The 24,073-nt window shown below is 36.8% G+C and overlaps 2 protein-coding genes across 2 annotated transcripts in view; one reads left to right on the top strand and one right to left on the bottom strand.

Annotated features, from left to right (window-relative positions):
* LanB2 (laminin subunit gamma-1) overlaps positions 1–24,073 on the top strand; it is a 126,650-nt gene that overhangs the window by 28,846 nt on the left and 73,731 nt on the right. The gene's annotated exons all lie outside the window — the stretch shown is intronic.
* Positions 9,633–11,139, bottom strand: LOC149943638 (speckle-type POZ protein B-like). Its single transcript, XM_090175303.1, has 2 exons — positions 11,122–11,139; positions 9,633–10,762 (listed from the first exon to the last, which is right to left on the bottom strand). Coding segments are annotated over exons 1-2 (1,059 nt in total). The 5' UTR covers positions 11,123–11,139; the 3' UTR covers positions 9,633–9,704.

The raw sequence follows: 24,073 nt of genomic DNA, 5'->3' as shown, positions 1-24,073 counted from the left end.
AAAAATTAAGCTTTTAAATCTAACTTATAGTGCCACTACATAGAGGGCTCCAAGTTCGTAGAACTGACAACGACTAAGCGAAAACAAAAGTATATACTCTCCCATAGGAGTCAGTTTGGAGTTTTGTGGCAGCCAAAACAATTTTTTTAATGTGTCAGGACTTTTACCAATGTATAATACCAGCGCCGAACTAAAAATGCTTTACTTGGTTGGTGTGAAAGAAACACGATGTCAGGTACCATCTTGTTTATTACATTTCGTCAGGGGAGCTTTGGCTAGGTCGTTTTACGATTACGAGCCCTGCTCGGAAACCGCAGATGTGGTAGAAGATTTGCGGTTTACTAAAGGCTTTGAGGTTCACCAATTTTTGTCGATTTCCAACAACGCTCCATGTATACATCCACGCCCCAGTCTGCCGACATCGCTGTTTCCCCAGAAACGAAATCGACCACGAACTAGTCATACCGAGATATGGCGTCTTAGTATATAATAGCGCTCTCGCGTTATTACGCGAAATAAAATCCACGGCTTTACCGTCTTAAGAAATTCCCAGATTTCCAGGATTGCCTAGGCTTAAAGTATTTTCTTTACACTGTTGACGTGTTGGCATAAAGTTATCGTTGAATCTTTCATCTTTACTACCTTTGTCGTATCTGAACGTAAAACTATTAAAAAAAAAATGATGCATATTTTTCTTCTTTTAATTTGAAAGTCTTCATCTTGATGGATGACCACTTTGTCACTTGATTAGTTGGTGACTTATTAACCTAAACGTTCCCGAGGCGATGACTGCTGAACACTTAAGGCAGTTTGGCTGATTGATTGGTCACACCCATATTTTTGGTTGAAATCAGGCGCCATCTTACAAAATGTTGGATAGAAACCTTTAAACGTTCCTGACATTAGATGAAAATTATTCGTAAGCCTGGAACCGTTCAACGAACTGATTCGGACTAAGCTATGACGTCACCAAAACGTCCCGGACAGTTCAGAACTTGTTGTACGAATAGTCTGAAATTCCATCCAAAAAGCACATCTTGACTAGTCTAAATAACTAATGCAGACGGATTTAAGAGAGCTCAGCCTTGGGTTCTTGATGGTACCTGCTCTCCAGGACCGTAGCCACGGGGGGGGGGGCTCAAAAATAAATGTTGCCCCCTCAAATTAAATTTTAATTTGCCCCTACCTGCCCCCTCAATTTAATCCATTCCCTTTCGAAGAATATTATCTGCCTCTTCATCTCTATTAGTTTTTTTAAACTTCTATTCGTTTAAATTTTCCTTTTGGACCACTGCACTGGTCTTTGTCTAAGGTTTAGATCATTATTTAAAGGTAACTATTTCTTAATAAAAACCAAGTTGTAGAATGGTCTGCTTCAGAAAGCAAGGTTTTATTTTTTGTTATGTTAATTTTTGAAATAAGGTAAACGAAAAAAATGTGCCCCCTCACAAAAAGCTACTGCCCCCTTAACGAAATTTTTCTGGCTACGGGCCTGCTGTTCTCGAGCAAGGTACTGCTTGAACAGTTTCGAAAGGTCCGAGAACCGGGTCCCGTGAGCGAGTAGTTTGCGTTAGAATAGTTTTCTCTTGTTATGACTGCCGTTCGTTTTAGGCAATTTGACTGATAGTCCTTGTGTTGTTTGGTCACACCCAGAAAGGGAGACCTATTGCTTGAATCAAATCCAACGCCATCTTGGGAAATGGAGGATATAAATATCTAAACTTTATCCCTAAGTATAAATAAAACAATTCTTGGTCCGGAAAGTCATTAAATCACTTTTGATTGGAAAATTGACAGACATAAATAAATAAAAAAATTATTTAAAAAAGACAGTATTAAAAATCTTAAAATGTGATTAAAAAACAAATCGAAATATTACATTTAGTTTTTTTTGTAGACCAATAGAAGTGGAGAGAATTAGGGTATTATAATATGTTATTCCCTCACAGAACATAGTCCGGGAAAGAGCTTTTTGGAATATACTTTTTCCCAGTGAAATGAATAGAGAACCTACTGAATTGAAATGCATTATGTATTCAAGAATTTGAAAGTAAACAAAAGTGATATATAGATGTGCTTGTGTGTTAATATGTGATGGCACGATAAAAATTGGTGTGTGGACGTGAAACTGTTTAGCGTCAATTAGCCTAAGAGCTCATTTTTAAATTAGACATAGTTTATTCATATTTATGTCTGATGCAGTAAGTGAGATGACTATGTACAACGGCATATTTGGAAACTTAACTTCTTGATCAATATTCATCACGTAGTGTTTGTATTAAAAAGACTTCAAGAGCATCTTGAGCAACATGATTACATATAAAGCCGAGGTCAAACCAGATATCTAGATATTTATATATATATATATATATATATATATATATATATATATATATATATATATATATATATATATATATATATATATATATATATATACAGTAACTTCATTTAGTGTGTGACTATATCATTATATCCATAAGTCACAAGCAACTCGTATCTGTAGTATTATATTTTAAAGAGCTGCTCCACGGTTCATCATTAAGACATAACGTGCCATTCTAGTATGAAGTTCTTAGTCTATTGTCAATAGGCGGTTGATGAATAAATTTTGAAAAATAATAGAGCCTTGCGGAACAGCCTTTATTATAACCGTTTAACTAATTAGTTAAATACTGTAAAATAATAAAGATTGATGTTTGTAAAACTATGGGTATTATACCAAGGGTTGGCAAAAACCCGGCAAAATCAGGTTTTTGCCGGGACATGTGGGAAAAACTGGTAAAACCCGGAAAAAGTGGAAAAAACTCTTTTCATGCTAAAGTAATCACTGATATATCTATTAAGTGACTAATTTGGTCATTGCAAATAGGAGAGATGAAAAAAGGCCAGAAGAAGAGTGAATAGAATAGAAGAATATACTGCTTTTATTATTTATTTTTTATTGAATTTTGCCACTAGAGGTGGAAAAAAGAGTTAATTGAAACTATTTGGTGACTCATATAAGGTCATATAAATTGAATTTTGTATCCATGGTAAAAAATTTATAATTATTATTTATTATTTGGTGACTCACTAATTGTTAAGGTTCACTTTTTAGTTCTACTTTGAAGGTTGTTAATTATATTCAGATTTGTTTGGGATTACCCGTAGAGTTGGGCCTTTTAATAGTAGTGGTTTCCAGCATTCCTAGTGATGTTGTTGCATTTATTCCGAAGGCTTATTGTATAGTTGATTTGTTTATTATTTTTTATAGCTTCTTTGATTTCAGTAGATCGAAATCTCAACTGGGGATTTCAATAAAGGGAAATGCTTTGTCATAGGTCTTAGAGAATTCCACGATAAAGTAATTGATGGCGTCATACAGCTCTAGCTTTCTTCCTGGAGTGTTCAGGAATTAAGTCAATGAAATATTTATTTCTAGAGTGTCTTTGTATTGTGTAAAAGTATTTCAATATGATTGGTCTTAGATTTTTATGTAAATTACTTTAAGTATAGATTCGAAGTAGCGTATTGATTTCATCTTGAAGCAACAAACACAGCACCCCACACAAAAAGAAAGCAACCCGTCAAAAGTCACGGATTTTCTTGTGTACAATTTTCATTAGTTAAACGCTTTAGTGCCTACTGCCGTCGGAAGGGGAAAATTCGGAAATTGTCTTCCCCCCGCCCGTAAAACGTTCAGCGTAAAGGCTCGTCCAATGAAAGTTGTACACAACTCTTCGTTAGCGTGTTTAAAGGCTAACTGCGTTCTCCTTGTATTTGTTACTCATAGGTTTCATAACAAACCCGCGTTATACCGTTTGTGAGGAATTAATCTATAGTAACTGCATTGCACAATATTAAAATCGTATAATATTAGTTTCCTGCGTTAGTTTTTAGGTTTAAAATAGCAAAAATCTGTGATACAACCTACTTTTTATAAATGACTGAGAAATACGTATTATCAGGAGTTTATAATACGTATTTCTCAGTAAACCATTAAAATGAAACATGAATTTTCGTAGATTCCATTGGACGCGAATTTCCCACCAAATAGTGGATGCGTACACCGCATCACTGCTCAAAATTTACCCACTCGCATTTACAAAGGCTATTACTTCGATTAAAGATGTAAAATGTAAAAGTTACACCGCGTAGGGATATTTACCAATTGATATACAATATTTTTCCGAAGAAATGCAGAAAATCAATATATGAGATCTCATTTTACATGTAGAGAAAAGTGTAAGGAAATGTTAACAAGCGCTGCATATATTGTGATAGTTTATGAAATGAATAATATTTTCCTTATAGAGGACTCAAAAGACGATTTATTCTTTTAAGAGTAGCTTTGTTCAAATTTAAACAAATTTAAAAAAGAAAGGAACTTAAGTTTTAAATCACTAGTTCTATTGCGTAGTTCATCTTTATGCCTTTGGTTGAAATCTAACGCCATCTTCGAAAATGGCTGATAAATTATACGCAATCACTCTAATGAACATATTTTTTTGTACAGGCTTAATATGAAGTAGGCCTACAGAATATTCGGCATGTTTAGCAATTCATATAATACAGCAGCAAAATTCTTGGAAGCTTTTAAGATGTTTTGAAAATTAGGAGTACTAATTTATTTTCAAATCCCCATTTCACACTCAACAAAATTTGCAATACGAATAGTACAAAAGGAGTCTTTTCCCAGCGGGATAGGCGTAATTTTTAAAATTTTGCATTATGCAGTAGAAATAGAAAATACACTTTTCACCCTAAAAACAAGTTGGCAGGCCAAAATATACCTCTCCTCGGAAGAGTTTCTAATTTTCAGTGAAGTGTACAATGTATCCGTGGTTCTGTGGTAGAATGTTCACCTGACGTGCAGGAGGGCTCGGGTTCGAATCCCGCCCGGTACTAACGCAAATTGAAAAGTATTTATACTACACCCAATGACAACAAAAAACGGGACCTTTTGGAAAAACCTTTTCCCTAATTCTAAGAAACTGCGTACGCAGCGATTAACCTTTGCCCCGAAAATGCGAACGCGTTCGCAGGCCTGACAGACAGACCCACAGACAGACCCACAGACAGACAGACAGACACGGTGGTTGTATAACCCCTTCTAGGGTACAAAGTCCCCTCGGAGAGGTAAAAAACAATGAACAATCCTAAAGGCAAAAACACGAATTTCGGTAATCGACCATCGAACGTTATACTTTTACACTCTTGTTAAAGCTACAACACTTGTGATTTTGTTGTGTATTTTTCGTTGGTTAAACCATCTCGCTTTGGCTCAGATTGCGTGGTTCATTTCGCACGTATTTTTATAGAATTTTAACACCGAATTTGGAGTTCCCCGAACCATTTTTAGTTTCGTTAGAAGAATAAATTCTTTCGCACACGTAGGTTCGCCACTGTTGGGGGTTGCAGTAGCAGCAGTTTATTTTTAGCGCTAGAGACATTTTGTTCCCGCGTGATTTCTCAAGGGAAATTATTCCAAACAAATATCATATTCCGGCCACACGGTACTTACAAGATTGGGGAACAGACCGGTGCTCTTTTCAAGTTTGTATAACCAAATCAATATTTCGAAGGAAAAGAGCTCTGATGCGTTGGTCATCTCGCGGGATGTCCTAATGGCCGTCAGCAGCGCGGAGGACACCAACGAAGTTCCAAAGTGACATATCTTCAACTAACTCGATCTCTCGGGTATAAAACTGTTTCGGGTATGAGAGGTGTTTGTAGAATTTGCTTCGCGTTGAAGTTATGACTCGAGAAGGTAATTAAATTAAATTTGGAAATTTACTTCCAGTAAATATTTCAAAAATCTGATTAAGAACTTTTAATGTTTTTAACTTGAGAGGCAGGGTCGGTGGGAGCTACGATGCGTGTTCGGAATTTTGAATTTCAAGCAAATTTTGGAAATCTGAGACCTTTTTCCGATTATAAAGTATGATTTTCGTGTTGATTTGAGGTTTTAGGTTTAATTTTTACAGAGATTTTGGATTTATCAATTCTGTTTTTCTGTAGAGTGCACTGGATTTTGATGAATTTATGACCCCTCGTTGTGTCAATTATTCCTACAAAAATTTCTTGTTCTACCTTTCTACTCCTTGGTATCTTTAGATCAATGAAAAAACCACATTACTATATAATATATTAATCAGCTAGGCTATATATACCTAAGGCACCACCTTAGGCCCAAGTCATCTAGCGACTTTTAAAGCCATTAATTCAGGTGGCCGGGTTACAATGAGTAGAAGGGTGGTGGCCAACCCTTCATTCTACGCGAGCCAACAGCTCCCTACACTAACTATTACCTTTAACCTCTACAAGTTTTATGGAAAACCAATTTAATCAGTGGGGAGAGAACTTGCAAACTCAACGCAGAAGGAGTGGTTCCGAGTATTTACCCAGACGTGCTACAAGCTGGGATCGAACCCGGCTCCTCTTGCTGCGAGGTAAAAGTGCTAACCACTCGAAATTCCATCTAGAAAACCAGGAATCCATACCTCTACTTGGAATGCTTATCGCGGCAGATTTTCGTCTCGATGTGGCTGACGGTTTTTTTTGACGTCCCTATGTTAACTTAACAAACAACAACGTGAGAGGGGAGCGCGCGCAGAGGGTATTTTTTATCTCATAGGCGGGGCCAAAGCCGTCTAAGTGATCTTACCATACGCGATACGGCAGGATAAGCACTCCAAGTAGAGGTATGGATTCCTACGAAAACCCATTCCCTTATAAAGTTACGACATAGAAGTAATATCAGAACACTTCTTTGTCAGTTATTTGGTATTTTGTTGCAATCTTGCTTTGTTACGTAACCTTCATGAACAGTTTGGCGGCCATTTTTTCAAACTTCTATCCGAACGTCTTTTGAAAGGTGCGAGGAAAGCTATGCCATCCGAGCCAAGTGGAGGCAGTAGGTCGCCAGTATTTATTTTCAACTAGGGTCTTTTAAACCCCCTCAACGGGAGAGAGTGGAGGAAAACGAAGACATGGACAATAAATGACCCGGTTCAGTCAACCGCGAATCTTGGTAGCTTTCCAATCTTGAAATTCAGTCAAAGGTCTCTTAGCACCTCGTTTAAAAGCCGTAAACGACTACCTACCGTGGGATTTTTATCGGCAATTTCTATACAGTCTCTTTGTTCGAACTTTCTTGTAAGGCTGAGCCGTAGACTCACTCGTCTCGCGACTCAGTGGCGACGAAATCTTCATTATATATTGGCTCGGTTTGGTGGATGGTTCTTTGATGGAGTGCGCTAACGGGCTTTCAATGAAGCGTCACCTGTTATCGTTTTCTTCCCTCTTTTCAATGCCACCTCTGTTCCCCCTGCACCCTTCTCTTCCGCTTTATTATGGTCACCAAAAGAAAGACAGTCCTCGCCAATCACTCTCTCTCACGTGCCATCATTCGCCTCCCCCGTTTATCCCCCCACACTATTCTCATTAAAAGACATTGCCTATTGATTTCTTACATCTCCACCCGCAGCTGCGATTGGATACTTACTTAACTTGCCTTTTCTATTTCTGCCAGCACTTGACTTATAGATGGTGGTCATCGCTTGTTAGTCACTAGGGGGACGCGGAACGCAACGGGTGTTACCTCAGGTGTGGCGACACTCTCTTTGTTAAAGTATTTCCTCTTTTTGCTTCAATGGTTAAGTTGCTTCTCGTTATTCTCAGTCGTTCTTATTTCATTTTTGTATATAGAGTAATGGCAGTGCTACGTCACACGACGTCACCCATGCTTTTTCCTATTCATAAAAAATTCGTGCCCACAATGGCGACCATGGCCAAAGCTACAGAGTGCTACTACTCTATAGACATAATTTTGTTGTATTATTTCATTGTGTCCCTATAAGTACTGCAACCCGAGGGGCAGTTCACTTCAATGAATAAGTTTACATCATTGATCAATTAAATCCGATTAAATCATGATTAAGATAATTAAATGGATTAAATCGTTATCAAATCACGATAAAACAGCGATTAAATCGAGTTAGTGTAGACTATTAAATAACGATTAAGCTGATTAAATAACGATTAAACTGATCAAATCATGATTAAGCTGATTAAATCGTGATTAAAAATAAATATATTCCAAAAAGTAGATCGTTATTAGATCGAGTCAATCATGATTAAGTCGATTAAATCGCGATTCAGAGATTAGTTCGTGATCAAACAGATTAACTTGTGATTTAATCAAGATTAAAAAATTAAATTGGATTAAAAGTTAAATCATGATTAAATTGGATAAAAATTAAATCATAATTAAATTGGATCAAAATTTAAATTGCTATTAAATCGGTTTAAAAATTTAATACATTTAATCAGATTTAATCCAATTAAGTATGCACCCGAAAGAGGAGTGATCTGCCCCCCGCGCCAACGTAAAATTAATACTAAACCTGCTAGTATTATACCAAGAACTATACTAGTGATAACCTATTATCAAGAACGCATAGAGGTACTTAGAACTACGAACCGAGGGGTGGGACACTTGCCATTATTTTGTACGGGATTTCGGAATTTCGTAGAGATTTTGGCGATTTTGTCATTACTTTTTGAAGTGATTTTGCGATTTCAATGTTAATTTACCATAGAGAGAGTTAAAAGATTTTGCGATTTTAGACAAAGTGTACGGGATTTTGGTAAATGTCCGACCCCTCGCTATGAACCTTAACATTCGCCCATTCTGCCTTGTTGTTATACTTTCAGAAGCAGTCTAAGCAGGCGACCGTTCTCTCTCTATGTAAAAATCCATTACACCAAGGCCCAAGTTAGGCTTAAGCCATCGGCAAAGTATAACTTCATGGCGCCAAAATTTAAGTATTTCATAGTTCTTAGTACCTCTATGCGTTCTTGCTATTATATATCATCAACAGCAGGAATACTTTAAAAGCTATTATTTACAAATTAAATCTAACATTAATAACAAATGATAAAATGTTCTTTATGATTTGGTAACTGTTGTTCAAGGGGACGACATCACGAATTACCGCAATCGGTGACACTGTTCTTAGTGACGCCACTAAGTCGTGGTTTTAGAAATGCCTATGAAGGACAGGGGTTACTTATTTAATTATACTTTTGCGTCAAGCTTTCATAAACGTTTATTAAAGGGAATATAACCTCAGGTTTTAGGTGTGGAACACCAAACTTCGACCATTTCCCGCTCCCTCCTATGACTTCAGATATTTTTGGCGCTGTTTAGTGACTTCCCGCCAAAATTGCTTACATAAAAAAGCATAAAAACATAAAAAACGACTTGAGGTTATATTCCCTTTAATATGATTGAAATATAGAAGAAATATAAATTCAAAATTTGGCCTTAATAATAATAATAAGCTAGGCTAATACCCAAGGTTTCACCCAGTGCCACAAGTTGGGATCGAACCCGGCTCCTCATGATGCGAGGCGAAAGTGCTAACCCCAATGTTAGACACTACGATTACTTAGTTCTGTTTGTATTTGTTTGATGCCGTTTTAGTCGCTATACTGATGTAGCTTTGCTCCAATAAATCTTTTATGTAGATACTCAAATTCAGAATCAATAAATTGGGATACCAACTAGGACAAAGAGAGAGTTTTAAAATGGTAAGCTTAGAGGTAGGGCTTTTGAAAGGTCGTTGTTATATGAATACTATATATTGACTATAGAATGCCAATTTGGTTGTTTATTTTTTAGAAAATTTCAATTTATATACAGTTTGAACACATAATTAATTTTTAATAGCATATACACAGTTCCCGGGTGCGTGGATACAGTAAGCGGCTCTTCTAATAACCGCTCCGGAGTTGATTTCATCACCGATTTTAAGATACTCTCTCGCGTTAAACCGATCTATCTGGTTAACCAGCACCGTTTCGCAAGTGAGCCGCAAGCATTCGAATCGGTACTTTTTCATGGCCACAAACAAGGCGCGACAATTTTTCCGCAATTTGGTAGCCGTTCCACGATACATGAAATCGACCATATCCTTCAACTCGTCGTTAGTTAGATCGTCACTCAGATCGTACGCGCGCGGCTGTTGTTCGGACAGTTCGGATTTCCACAAGTTTGCCAAATAGTAAGAACGCGCCGATAAGATGTTCTTGTGGCATTTGATACTCGCGTTACCAGACTTGAGTACGACGTCGCCTCCCATTTGGTCCTTGAAGAGATGCAGTCTACTGAAGGTGTCAGTGGGGATACTATTGGCGCAATTGGACAACTCAGCTTCCTCCGTTACGATTTCCGTTTCCAAGGCATTAGCGTTGCGTACCAAGACGCCTTCCACGTCGCAAAAGATGGTTAACCTTCCTCCTGGCAGCAATTCTTTGTCTTTCAATTCCAGATCGACTCGCTTTACGAGCATAAACGAATAGCTTCTACCGATGGCGATAGACGTGGTATTTTTAATGTTGTACTGTTTGTTGCCGTTTACGTCGATTATAGCATATTCAACTGACCCCGAGAAACTGTGAATGGCGGACGACAAAGAAGAAAGGTATAGATCTACGGTAACGTATTGCCGATTACCGTAATAAGGATATATTCTGAAGAACCATTGAATATCAATTCGGGATTTCGTTGAGAATTTGGGACTCTCCAAGTAGTCGCTTTTGACGACGTACGGCAAATTCTGGAACTCTTCGATGATGTAGTTGAAAGTCGCCTTGTACGAATTAGTTTTAGTGATCAACACGACTTTTTCATTCGGCTCATTTCCGGAAACTAAGCCGACGCCTATCACCGCCACCCAGATGACACTGAACAACGATTGGCGGTACATGGCCACTAAAATGATCAAATGAACAACTACTGCGTGCCTTTTATAGAAACGTCCTATCTTATAATAAATCATTATCAGGTCAGGGACAAAATTTCACGACCCTTTTTGCCAATTCGCAATCGGTATCTGCATTTAATATGCTTTCCTTATTATCAGCCATCAAGTTGACGCCTTTTCACAGGGAGCTGTGACACACTTGCATCCTTTATCAGTTGTTTTTTTGAAATAGGGAAGCAATGGCTTCACTAAGGGCAGTTTCACCCGGTGCTGTAACTTACGTTGTCACCTCTTGGACCATACTTACCACAAATGAACATTAATCGTTACGCAGTGGCACACCCAGATTTCAAAAGTATATAATTACTTCCGGGGTATTCTGGCTATAGACGATATATCACTGGTCGGATACTGTTCAGTAAAGCTCATCGAAAACATCGATGAGTAATCGATGACAACATTTTGTTTCTGTACGATTTTCCGATGCCCATAAAAAAACCATCCCGGAGATAAGGTAGTTTAGCTGGCGGAGGTGTTAAAATTATACAACTGTAGTTTTAATCAACAATTCTACGGGTTTGGTCAAAGGCCTACCATTTAATTGGAATGCCTCAGCTACTGCAATGGCCGTTTTCGCTTTTTTAATATAAGACTGATCGCTGCAACAATAAAGAATATGGTCGTCAACAATTTCGTCATTTTGCAACTCATTAATTATTGAAAATAATATTTTTAGCTTCCTCTGATTTTCGGGCCCCGTAACATTTATCGCCGCCATCTTTAAAAACCGCGCTAACTAGTATCTTCATACGTCACTGCGACGACAAACAAACATCAAATAAAAACCCATTATTCCCAGATTTGCGTTACTGAAAGTACCCTAGTTGTTTGAGTATTAGCTTTAGTAGGTAAAACTTGTAGTGACACCACCAAGATATTTTTGCTCAAAAATAAAGGACCAAACATTTTTATACAAAATTTAAATAAACAAGATCGGAAGGGAATAACGAGAAGATATTTGGAAAGAGAAGAAATAAATGTTATATGATGAGAGTGTCCCCATCTCCAGCGTGTCACCTTCACCCACAGTACCCCCTTGTGACTCTACTGTCGGCAAGTGTTTTCTGTATATGGGAAAATAGCTCCATGGGTGATGTTTGATTGAATATCACTGGTGATATTCTTTCGCGATTGGCGCCTAACAAAATGCTCTTTTAAGGTTTTATTCGCGACCAAAACGAGTCTAGGTGGCGTAACGGTGTTAGCTTCTCCAAGGTCATAAGAACGTTTTTTCTTAAATAAACTTATCAAAATATAAGCAAACATTGCAAAAATTATATTAAAATGCAAGTACAATTGTTTATAAAGGAAAATTTAGGAATAACGATGAGGAAAAATTAATAGCATCTGCTTTAGCCACTACCAATCCAGGTTTCAAAGACGAAGCAAAGGGGAAGTAGCGATAGTTTTCGGTCACGAATAAAATATTTTAAGCCTGTTTTCTTAAAGGGGGACGGTCAAGCTTTAACCAGTTAGATAGCCCTATAGCCCATTAAAAACTAAAATTTATGGCGAAAACCGAATCAAAAAATATTAAGTGGTTAATTTTTAATAAAATAAAGAAATTTCGGGAAATCGAAAAGCGCGCGTCCGCCGCGACACCTACCTGGTAAGAAGTCGGTGAGACAGAAAAACAACGTAAAATCGCGCGCTGCTGAAGACGCAAAAAAATTGTTTTGCACGCGCGGCGCGTTCCAGTTATAAGAGACCTAAGCCTAAATTGCGCGATTTTAAAAGTTAGGATAATTGGCAAATCGCTCATACGGGGTTAGGGGCGCTGGCGGCAGCCCCTAAGATGGCGGCGAAAATTCACACCCAAACACCTGGCGTTATTTTTCGTTTCAACTTTTTGGGCCAAAAGCTATTTTTTCAAGACAAAAAGAGTTACGTGTTAGTATATTGAACGTCTTGTTAATCTTTTGATCAGAATCATTTTATTTAGAATTCGCAAGTTTCTGATATTGTGTTTGAAAATTCAAAGATAATTTTACATCCTTCACTAACATTAGTTTCGAGTTGGCCCTTTTTTTTAAATACAGCGGATTACGGAACCATTCCGGAATGACAAAAGTGTGAATTTCATCCCAAAGGAGCGCATTTATAACGAAAACCTTAGCCATGGAAGTAGCGCACAAAAGTTTCTTAAAGTTGAATAATAAATCTAGCCACGCCGTTAGACTTCGGGATCGAGATAGGCTAGCGCCGAAGTTGGGGAAATCTCATTAAGGACTCCGTATTTAGGTGACATGACGGGATCAGGTGCAACTACGGCGACTAGCGCGTTAATAATAATAATAATAATAATCCTTGGCCGGAAAAGCCTAGAGAGAGAGAAGCAAAGACGGCGAATGAGGAGAGATCCCATTTGCGGAACGCACGACTTAGAACGATGAGACTAGCACATCCCATTTTGTTAACTAAATTTGGAACATGACTCAGTCGCCGTTTTCCGCCGCGCTCCGCGGGATTCTTCTACGCCAGTTCTTTCTGTACATCGTGGAATAGATCAAAAAGGGAAAAACACGTATCTCAGGGACATTCTCAAAGGGAAAACACATATCTCAGGGACATTCTCAAAGGGAAAAACACGTATCTCAGGGACATTCTCAAAGGGAAAACACGTATCTCAGGGACATTCTCAAAGGGAAAAACACGTATCTCAGGGACATTCTCAAAGGGAAAACACATATCTCAGGGACATTCTCAAAGGGAAAAACACGTATCTCAGGGACATTCTCAAAGGGAAAACACGTATCTCAGGGACATTCTCAAAGGGAAAACACATATCTCAGGGACATTCTCAAAGGGAAAAACACGTATCTCAGGGACATTCTCAAAGGGAAAAACACGTATCTCAGGGACATTCTCAGGGGGGAAAACACGTATCTCAGGGACATTCTCAAAGGGAAAAACACGTATCTCAGGGACATTCTCAAAGGGAAAAACACGTATCTCAGGGACATTCTCAAAGGGAAAAACACGTATCTCAGGGACATTCTCAAAGGGAAAAACACGTATCTCAGGGACATTCTCAAAGGGAAAAACACGTATCTCAGGGACATTCTCAAAGGGAAAAACACGTATCTCAGGGACATTCTCAAAGGGAAAAACACATATCTCAGGGACATTCTCAAAGGGAAAAACACGTATCTCAGGGACATTCTCAAAGGGAAAACACATATCTCAGGGACATTCTCAAAGGGAAAAACACGTATCTCATGGACATTCTCAGGGGGAAAAACACGTATCTCATGGACATTCTCAAAGGGAAAAACACGTATCACAGGGACATCCTCAAACGGAAAAACACGTATCTCAGGGACATTCTCAGGGGGAAAAACACGTATCTCATGGACATTCTCAGGGGGAAAAACACGTATCTCATGGACATTCTCAGGGGGAAAAACACGTATCTCAATGGACATTCTCAAAGGGAAAACACATATCTCAGGGACATTCTCAAAGGGAAAAACACGTATCTCACTACGCTTTAGTTTGTATCTGGTTGGGATGGAACGAAGTCGACATTTCATTTAGACAGGAGTGTTCAACTGCCGTTTCACCCAGGGGCTAAAATAAGGATTTTTTAGAAGTACCCAAAAAATAACGACGAGGGAGCGAGCCACTATATAGTATATAGTGTATATACAAACTAAACCCCAAAACCATAATTTCAATGAGCTATAAAAGCAGTTGGAACCGTAGAATTATTTTATTTTTTAAGAACTAGTTAAAAAAGGGCTGTAAATAAGTAACTTAGTTCATCAAAATTGGCTGCGTTTGACATCTCCCAAGAGGTAATCAGCTATTTTAAATTTTTCATACTTTTTGGCGATAAATTCACGATAAAAAGCACTGCCCAAATCCGATTTTAGAACTGCCCACTATTTTAGGTCCTGATACTTTCATCGTAGCTGAACCCTCTAACTACCCGAGGTGTAACTCACCGATTTTCTTTAAATTCAGGGATTAAGTAGACCTTCACGTAATTTAAAAAACCCCAAATGGAAAAAATGCGATGGGCTTTAGTTTTACCATGGCAACCGAAAACGTTTATGGCAACTAAAATATTCTATGTAAATTAACATAGGAAAATTGAAGATTCCTAAATTATTCAAATTTTTGTAAACAAAGGTATCTAATTGTGGGTAAATATCAAATTGTGGGTAAATATCAAATTTGATATTTACCCAAAATTAACCAACTTGGTCTAAAAAAATTTTAATAATTTCATAACGGGGGACCCTTAGAATCTTCGATTTTCCTTTGTTAATTTTCATAGAGAAATATAATATTTTAGTTGTCAAAAACGTTTTCGGTTGCCATGGTAAAACTAAAGCCCATCGCATTTTTCCCTTTGGGGTTTTTTAAGTTACGTGAAGGTCTACTTAATCCCTGAATTTAAAGAAAATCGGTGAGTTACACCTCGGGTAGTCTCCTTGTAAGTTAAATGTAGCGTTCAAAGCGAAATCTGTTTAAGATCCTGTTAAACTGAAATTTATTTAAAACTCCACCCTTTACAATGGTTCTAGGTATTGTGTGAAAATAAACCGGCTGTTGAAAATTTAGTTAAGTAAAACCATAAGTAACATAAGTGTATTATAATAATCCGAGAGTTACTCTTAAAGGCCTAGGTTTTCTTCTGCCTGTCGCCCTTTAAATTTACTTACCTTACAAACAAATACCCTGGACCACATATATATATATATATACTATATATACTATTGGACCATATAGTTGAAAGTAACGTAACTTACCAATAGACGCCTTTCAAGTTGAATACTTAATCTTGATGAATACGTGTTCCTAAAAAGTAAAACAATAAAAATATAGAAGTTTAAAATGTTTTTATCTGCGTCACGAGCTCCAGTTATTTAAGTGCTTTACTTTGCACGCGAGTTTCAGATTCCGAAGGGTCGCGCGACTGCAGCGCGTGCTCTCTACCTTCAAGAGCTACCGCTAAGTGACAAAACATTATCACATGAACTCCCGTATTTTATAGAAATCCCTATTCCTGTTATTAATTATGGATATCTTGGTTTTTTAGTTCAAGCCGTAAGGTTAGATGCAAGATTATTTGCTTCGGTCTCTGTGGATTTCTATATATTTGAATTTCACTTTCGGTCTCTGTAGATTTCTATATATTTGGATTTCACTTTCGGTCTCTGTAGATTTCTACATATTTGGATTTCACTTTCGGTCTCTATAGATTTCTATATATTTGGATTTCACTTTCGGTCTCTATAGATTTCTATATGTTTGGATTTCACTTTCAGTCTCTATAGATTTCTATATATTTGGATTTCACTTTCGGTCTTTATAGCTTTGTACATATTTGGATTTCATTTTCGATCTTTATAGATTTGTACAAATTTGGATTTAACTTCCGATCTTTATAGCTTTGTACATATTTGGATTTCACTTTCGGTCTCTATAGCTTTGTACATATTTGGATTTCACTTTCGGTCTATATACCTTTAGTCATACTTGGATTTCTTTTTCGATCTTTATAGCTTATTTCTACATGTTTGAATTTCACTTTCGAACCTCAAAGTTTTTTTCGTATCGGGATTATCTTTTCGGTCTATATATATATATATATATATATGGATTTGGTCTTTCTATCTTAATTTGCATATATTTCGATTTCTGTTTCGATCGTGTACCGCAACAAATTTTTAGTTAGCATAATTTCAAATTGTTTTTTAACAATTTATCTTATATTTTATTTTTCCATTACAATTAAACGCTTTCAGTGTATACAAAAAATATACGCTGTAGAAAAACTTGATGATTGATATGAATTATCCATTGAATGCATTTATTACCACCAGTTTTCGTGGTAATTTCATGATTTACTTTTTGTTTGAAGTTTCATTTGAATTGTTTGCAGAAAACTCGCAAATGCAATTGGTCCGTTCGAGCTAATTGGGGGGATTCTACAATCGAATCACGACGGTAAACTATGTCGTAATTGGAATTACGAGGTTTTAGCGGCGAACGTGTTCGGGTTAACATTTCTTTTAGTAGTTTGTGACCGGTGCGCTTATTCCAACTATGGATACTAACTCTGGCGTTTTCGTAGATTCAATTAGCCGCCCAGTCACGTATGGCCTTCTTGGCTGCCTCAGTTGGGCAGCTGCAACTTGCTTTCCCAGAGATAAACTCAGAAAGTTATTTGTAAAAACATCGTAATATTAGTGGCTTTCACATCCCTATACCTGAATTATTTCGTGGGGGCGTGCCATTGAGGACCTAGTAATGGTCAACCGAAAGCTTTTTTCAGTGACGACGTCACTTACGAACCCGCCCATTTTCGCTTCATCGCTCTCTTTATTTCTGGCGTAGTCTAGGGTAGTAGTTGATGATGAGAACGGCTATTATGGAATCGGTACTGAGAGAGCTAATATTGTTTAGTGTTTTTATTAACTCCACTCTATTGCCAGAGTGAATTGCTCGAGTTTATTACGTCATTAGCCATTACGGGTCGGAGAAAATTGGTCGATCTAACGATCATACCCAGAGAGTTTCTGATACGTAATAGATTCTTCAATAAATCATCGTCTAGGAAATTGCCAAGAAGTAATATTTCTGAGAGCCAGGACCTACATGTTACTGTTTATATAATGTTTGTGGAAATTATGAAAACGTTTTAACTGTACGGTACGCAACAAGTTTTTCCCTTTAACCAGGTAGCGTTTTTTGACTTATTAAAGCTTAGCAAAAACACACGGCGTTCTATTTACCGGTGAAAAGTTTCCATTATTTCCACAAGCACTGAATACACAGTAACTTGCAGGTCCTGGCTCTAGGAAATATTACTTCTTGGCAATTTTCTTGAAGATGTTTTATTTAATCTCCTATAGACCTACCATTTGTTTTCATCTTTATAGGCGTGTAATATAAGAGCTTTTAATGAGGCCTAGTTAAGGTTTAAAATATGTATACTTGAGACTGAAGCTATAGGTTTCCAAAGGCAATAGTCGCTTCAATAAATGCAGCTCTCTTTCTCTTTCCCCCCTATGCGCATGCGCGTGAGTCACTGAATAAAATAGTCACGTGTTTATGTTAAGTTTTATTTGTAAGGCTACAGTTGATAGTGCGCGCTCGCATTTATTCTTTCAGAAGGCGCATGTGAAATTGAACGAACCCTTCTATATGGAAATATTAAGCAGAACTTGACAAGCATGTCCCGACTCTCTGTATTACTACTTCTAGGGAAATCGCTGAACAGGTTTTATTTAAGCGTCTATTGAAAATTTAATTAAGTCAAATGATGATTTTCAACAGAAGTTTAGCTTTTTTAGGCATTTCAAGCAAATTTCGAAACATAGCTTCACACGAAGGGCTACAATTTGGCCTAAATTTATTTGTAAACACAATTTTCTTCTTCATTTCGTAAAAACTACGATATCCGACTTCGGTCTGCAGAGAGACAACTTCGAACTACAAGATGATCTAAAAAAGCCAACAACTTTAGAGGAAAACTAATAATAATAATAATCAGCTAGTCTGAACTGTCTGATACAAAAGACACCACCTTAGGTCCAAGAAAAAAATAAAATTTTGAGATAAAAATATAAGATATTTCTTCCGGGTAAACTTTAGCGATAAAAATATAAAGAACTTCGATCGATATTTCTTCCACGTGAGAATCCAATTAAGTTTAAACATAAGTAACACAATGAAATAAGTTCGACAAATAGCAGAAATTCTCACCGAACTGAATTAATTATCAATCGAGATTTAGTTTAACACAGAGTGTCCTAGTTCTTAAATATGCCCAAGCTGAAATATACCTCTACCAAAGACGAGAATATACTACTTAGTTCGGTTGCGAGTCCAAGTCGGAGCTGGACATATTTAGGCCCCCTTCCATAGGATCTGGGGGCCCCTTCGAAATGTCAAGGAAGTCCATGGCATACCTTTTAGCGCCACCACTGGTCGGGATGATCGCGCGCGACAACTACTAAGCAGGCCCGACGACGAGTCTTGGGGTCTGTGCAGTCTAAGGGTCCGTGCAGTTCGGGGACCCGGATATGAGAAAACGAGGTATTCTTATCCCGGGTTTCTTTAAGAAAAGGTTTAGCTATCTCCAGTCCAAAATTTGAAATTTGCTGGGGCCCGAACCCCCTCTTAGGGGCCCTGCTACCAAGACCAAACGATTTACAGTGAGGGAGCCAGGGTTATACAAGGTATCCCTTGGATTAAAAATTTAAATTTGAAGTATCAATAATTATATTTAGCTAGCTTTAACTTGGAACCGACCTTTTAAAACCAACAGATCTCTGAATAACTATTGAATGACCTTGAAGACATGGCTCAAGGTCAACAGAACTTTCATAGCCAAAGACCCCTAACCAGGGTGATTTTTCGTGTAATTTTCAATGCCGTAGCACAAGTACTTTCGAAACAATTAACACCTAAGCGTGATTATCTTGCACATGTTTACCTTGGTGTTAATTTTCTTGGCTTTCTATTGATCAATTAACATCGGTATTAAGCCATATGGACCCAAAATTGGAACCGAGTCTCTAAATTCGACGGTTCTCGAGGTAAATTTTTTATTACCTTGAAGACATGGTTCAAGGTCATTGAATTTTCTCTCATCAAATGACCCCCTGCGCCGGCTATGGGATCTGAAAATATAAAATTCCTAACAAAAATGTATTTTGAACTATTAGCAGTGGAGCATTTTTTAGTGGACACCCTGTATAAAACTAGCTTAAAATTCCTCTTATACTTGGCCTACCCAACCAAAAACTAATTTACCAATTTTATCCCACCAAAAAGTTGCGAAACGACAACTTATCGTTTAAGCCCTCGGGGAACTTGGTTCAGTAATTGTACATTAACTGGTTCATTCGTGACTCGAATAGAAACATCATTGGGGTTATAGATGATATTCAATGGATTTTTCTGATGTCGTTGAGCTTCGGTGTAGGGATTAATACAGACTTTGCAGCTAAAGGGAAAGAGCCTATGATATCATGGCGACATTTTAACTTTAATTTTTCATCTAATTGATTATGACCGTCCATTTGTACGCGTTTACACCATTTTTTAATCTTCATTGACGCATTTTTAACGTCTCTCTTTTATTTATCTTTTTGAAAATATTTTTTTCCGGTTAGTTAAAAGCTTCATTCAACTTTTGTAAACAAATTGGTCCAGACTTGAATTCAATTAAATAGAAGTGAGAAAGTCCCCTTATGTTTGCAGCGAAATCTTCAACTTAGTCGTTGGAGTAAAGTTTTTCTCATTACATAGCTTCACTACTACAAAATAAATAAATTTAAAAGGTACTTGACACTAATAATATCATTTTGTTTCGTCAAATCAATAGGATAAGAACGAAAATTATGAAATTTCAATATTAGGAGCTAAGTATCGGTCAAAAAACCTGGCCCTTGTTCAAAATTAACCAGGGTTATTCAACTTTTAGGAGGTTGGATTACGACACTATAAAAGTTACCTTGATTTTTGAACAGCAGATAATCAGAAGCGCAGGAAAATAAGTAAGCAATGATGGGCTTGATTAATAATGAAAATTATTTAATAAAAATATATAATTTAATAACTTGGAAAATAAATAAATATTTCATTAACAAAGATGGCGCTCTCATGCGCTTACGATTAGAAAGGGGAAAGAATGCAAGTCTGACTTATAAGGGACATCCTAAAGCTTACGTAATCCAATTTTCTAAAATTAAATTACCCTGACTTGGATATAAAAAATGGGGTTTACGTGCCCAGTTATAAATTATAGCTGGTTAAACCATTCATTATAATTAAGCAATGAAATTAACTGAAACATCTAACTATTAAGATGAATTGGGGGCGTATAGTTAAATATTGGTTACGTAGAAGGCGCTATGTATTAAAAATCACTGTCTGAAAGCCAATAAAGAAAATTTTTAACCAATTGTTATAGTTCTTAGGGTTTTGGAAAAACTAGGGAAAATTTGAGTCCAAAAGGGAAATTTTAAGACCCTGTGAGGGAAATTTCATTTTGGCGACTTGGCATCACTGCTCATGTTGGCCAACTCTGTCACATTTGGGCCAAAATGCTTATACAATTATACACCAATATAAAATCGGTTCAAGTAGGCTACCCTTTCGAGCTCTCTGATCCGTGTGATTATAATTCATCCATTGAATTAAACGCTGGCAATCCAAATAATGCGTACATAAACCGTTACCATTTATTAATATGTTTTACGCGTATTAGATAATTTCTCCATTCCGAGTAAACAGAACTTTAATATTCGCGTGTATAATAATTGTTCATTCGGGCGTACCGATTTAGCTCTTTACTGGAAAGAGCGCTTTTCAGGGGAAGGGTAAGGGGGCATCAAATATTAAAGACGAAATCTTGCCGGAGCCGGGGGGTTAGTATTTTTTTATTTATTTATTTATTCTTCTGGGCGTTGTGGAAACGGGAATCCAATCCGGGCAATATGTTTCGTCGAGCCGAATGATAAATAGTTCTACAGAACGATATTTCCGATCCTCCGCATCCGCGTTCGCCGAGAAAGAAAACATCTTGGCACGTTATTTGAATTGCGAAGAGGAATAAAATAAAATGAAATGAAAAAGGCTGCTCTCGTCCTATCATAGACAAACTTCGATTTGTTTAATGGCGTCCCGTTATGTATACGAGCGGTTTACGTCCGCGAAATCCTCCGAACAGATTAGTTTCTTGGAATGATAGGAATGCGCCGATGCTCCATTAGCCGCGTTTTTTTTTAAATTTCCTTTTCTATTGTTCGAATTTAATGATGTATAAGATAGTGCCTAGATCGTAAGAATGCTGCATAGCCACTCCGGAAACGGAAATACTTTACAAACCACTGCATTAATTCCAAAATCACGTATCTCAAAAAATCTAAATTTCAAAAATTAAATCAGCTAGGTCAAAAATTAAAATTATAAAATTTATATCAGGTAGCTCAAAAATCAAATCAGCTAGCTCAAAAATCAAAATTTTAAAATTTATATCAGGTAGCTCAAAAATCAAATCAGCTAGCTCAAAAATCAAAATTTAAAAAATTAAATCAGGTAGCTCAAAAATCAAAATTTAAAAAATTAAATTAGATACCTCAAAAAATTAAAAATTAAAAAAAAATCAGGTATCTCAAAATATTAAATTAGATACCCCTAAAAAATAAAAATTAAAAAAAAATAAATCAAGTTCCTCAAAAATTAAAATCATAATATAGATACCCTATATTATGATTTTAATTTTTGAGGAACTTGATTTATTTTTTTTTAATTTTTATTAAAAAATAAATCAATAATATCGGGTAGCTCCAAAAATTAAAAATAAAAATTAAAATATCGGGTACCTCCAAATATTAAAAATTATAGTAAAAATTATTACATTATTTATAGGGGTATAACCCTAACGTTGAAGGCCAAGCTTCTGTGAATACTTCATCTTGGATTAAAAACGTGTTTTTAATCCAAGGCGCCACAACGTGATAGCCATATGGACTAGCTTTATGTTCATCCCCCCCTTTTCTCATATCCGTTTGACCCTAGTTTTCCGTTAGTTCTTAACTATACCGCCAGAGCACACATTTAACAATCGACCGAAGAAAATATTCTGGAACGGGGTGTCCCTGTGTTAATTAGTCCATGTTTTACTATACTTAGTTGGAGGTTAAGAAAGGCAAAATATCTAGTACATTTGGCTGAAAGATACTAGCACGAATATCCGGTAAATCGGCGGCGGGAATTTGGAATATCACCTATTTTCTGTGGAATTCCTGCGCATGTTATATTAATCCATTTTATAAATGTCTATTGCGTAAATTTCAAAATGATCAATAAATATTTGATGTATATTATTATTTGTAGCGTATGTTTAGTATTATGCTCCTAAACAATCACGACATTACCCGTTCTATACTATACCCTGGACTCGCCAAACCGAATAGTTTTAGGTATGGCTCACTTGTAGTACTAAAAATGACAACTGTTTTTAAATCTTATCTATGTTAATTAATTAATTATCACTTTGAAACATAACGTAATAGACGGAATTTTTCAAAATTATATAACGCGCTCGGGTATACTTAGAAATTCAACCGTAAACAGGCCAAATTCGAAATTCCTGCCGCCGATTTACCGAAAATTCATGCTACTATCTTTCCACCAAATGTACTAGATATTTTGCCTTTCTTAACCTGCAACTGACAAGTGAGTATATAATCTAAATTTGAAATACTCATTTATGAAACGCCAAAAAGCAAATTAACGTAAATCGGGTTACCTGGTTTTGGAATTAAGGCAGCAAAAAGGGGGTTGGTTTAAATTTATTAAATGTGGTTTGAATCTCTATAATGTAATTAGAATGCTGTGAACTGCATGTGCCCCTTGAATCATCACGTGCTTCACTGCAATCCGCGGGTGTATTGCGTGTTTTAGTGAATACTTTAGAAGTTAGGACACAAACAATGAGCGAACTTGGATGTTTGCCAAGAAATATTCTTTAAAATCGGTTCAGCGCACTTTCAGTTCCACAGCTAACGAAACTGACAAGGAGACTACCCGAGGTGTTTATCTCCGATTTGATTCAAACTCGGGTGGTAAGTAGACCTTCATGTAACTTGAAAATCCCTAAAAGGGTGGACAAGAATGGGCTTTCGTTTTGCCATGGCAACCAAAAATGTTTTTAACAACTTAAAAACTGATTACTCGTATTTACCCAATATATGTATATTTTCTCATATTTACCAAAATTGACGTATATTGGTCCAAATGTACCAGATTTAGCCATAATCTGAATTATGTATCTAATTGATGAATTTTGTTATTTTTTTTTAAATATTGTTAGGGGGGGGACCCTTAAAATCTTCGATTTTCCCATGTTAATTTTCATAGAGAAAATCAGTTTTTAAGTTGTGAAAAACATTTTTGGTTGCCATTTCAAAACGAAAGCCCATTCTTGTCCACCCTTTTAGGGATTTTCAAGTTACATGAAGGTCTACTTACCACCCGAGTTTGAACCAAATCGGAGATAACCACCTCGGGTAGTCTCCTTGTGAGTACTTTTGCCAAAGAATTTTTACCCATTTTAGACATTTTACTAAACCAGGGTACACGAAGACAAACAAACCGTGTTTGAGGAATACTAAAACACACTTTTTGAGCCATTTCTAGAATGACCACACATTTTTGGTGGTCTCCAGTCTCCAGATGAAGTCATTGGACTTGTTACTTGCCTCTTTGCCTCGTCGTCAGCATTGAGTTGG

This window comes from Leiobunum rupestre, chromosome 5, assembly GCF_980474605.1.
Source record: "Leiobunum rupestre chromosome 5, qqLeiRupe1.1.hap1, whole genome shotgun sequence".
Classification (NCBI taxonomy): domain Eukaryota; kingdom Metazoa; phylum Arthropoda; class Arachnida; order Opiliones; family Sclerosomatidae; genus Leiobunum; species Leiobunum rupestre.
This window is presented reverse-complemented; position numbering and strand designations above follow the sequence as displayed.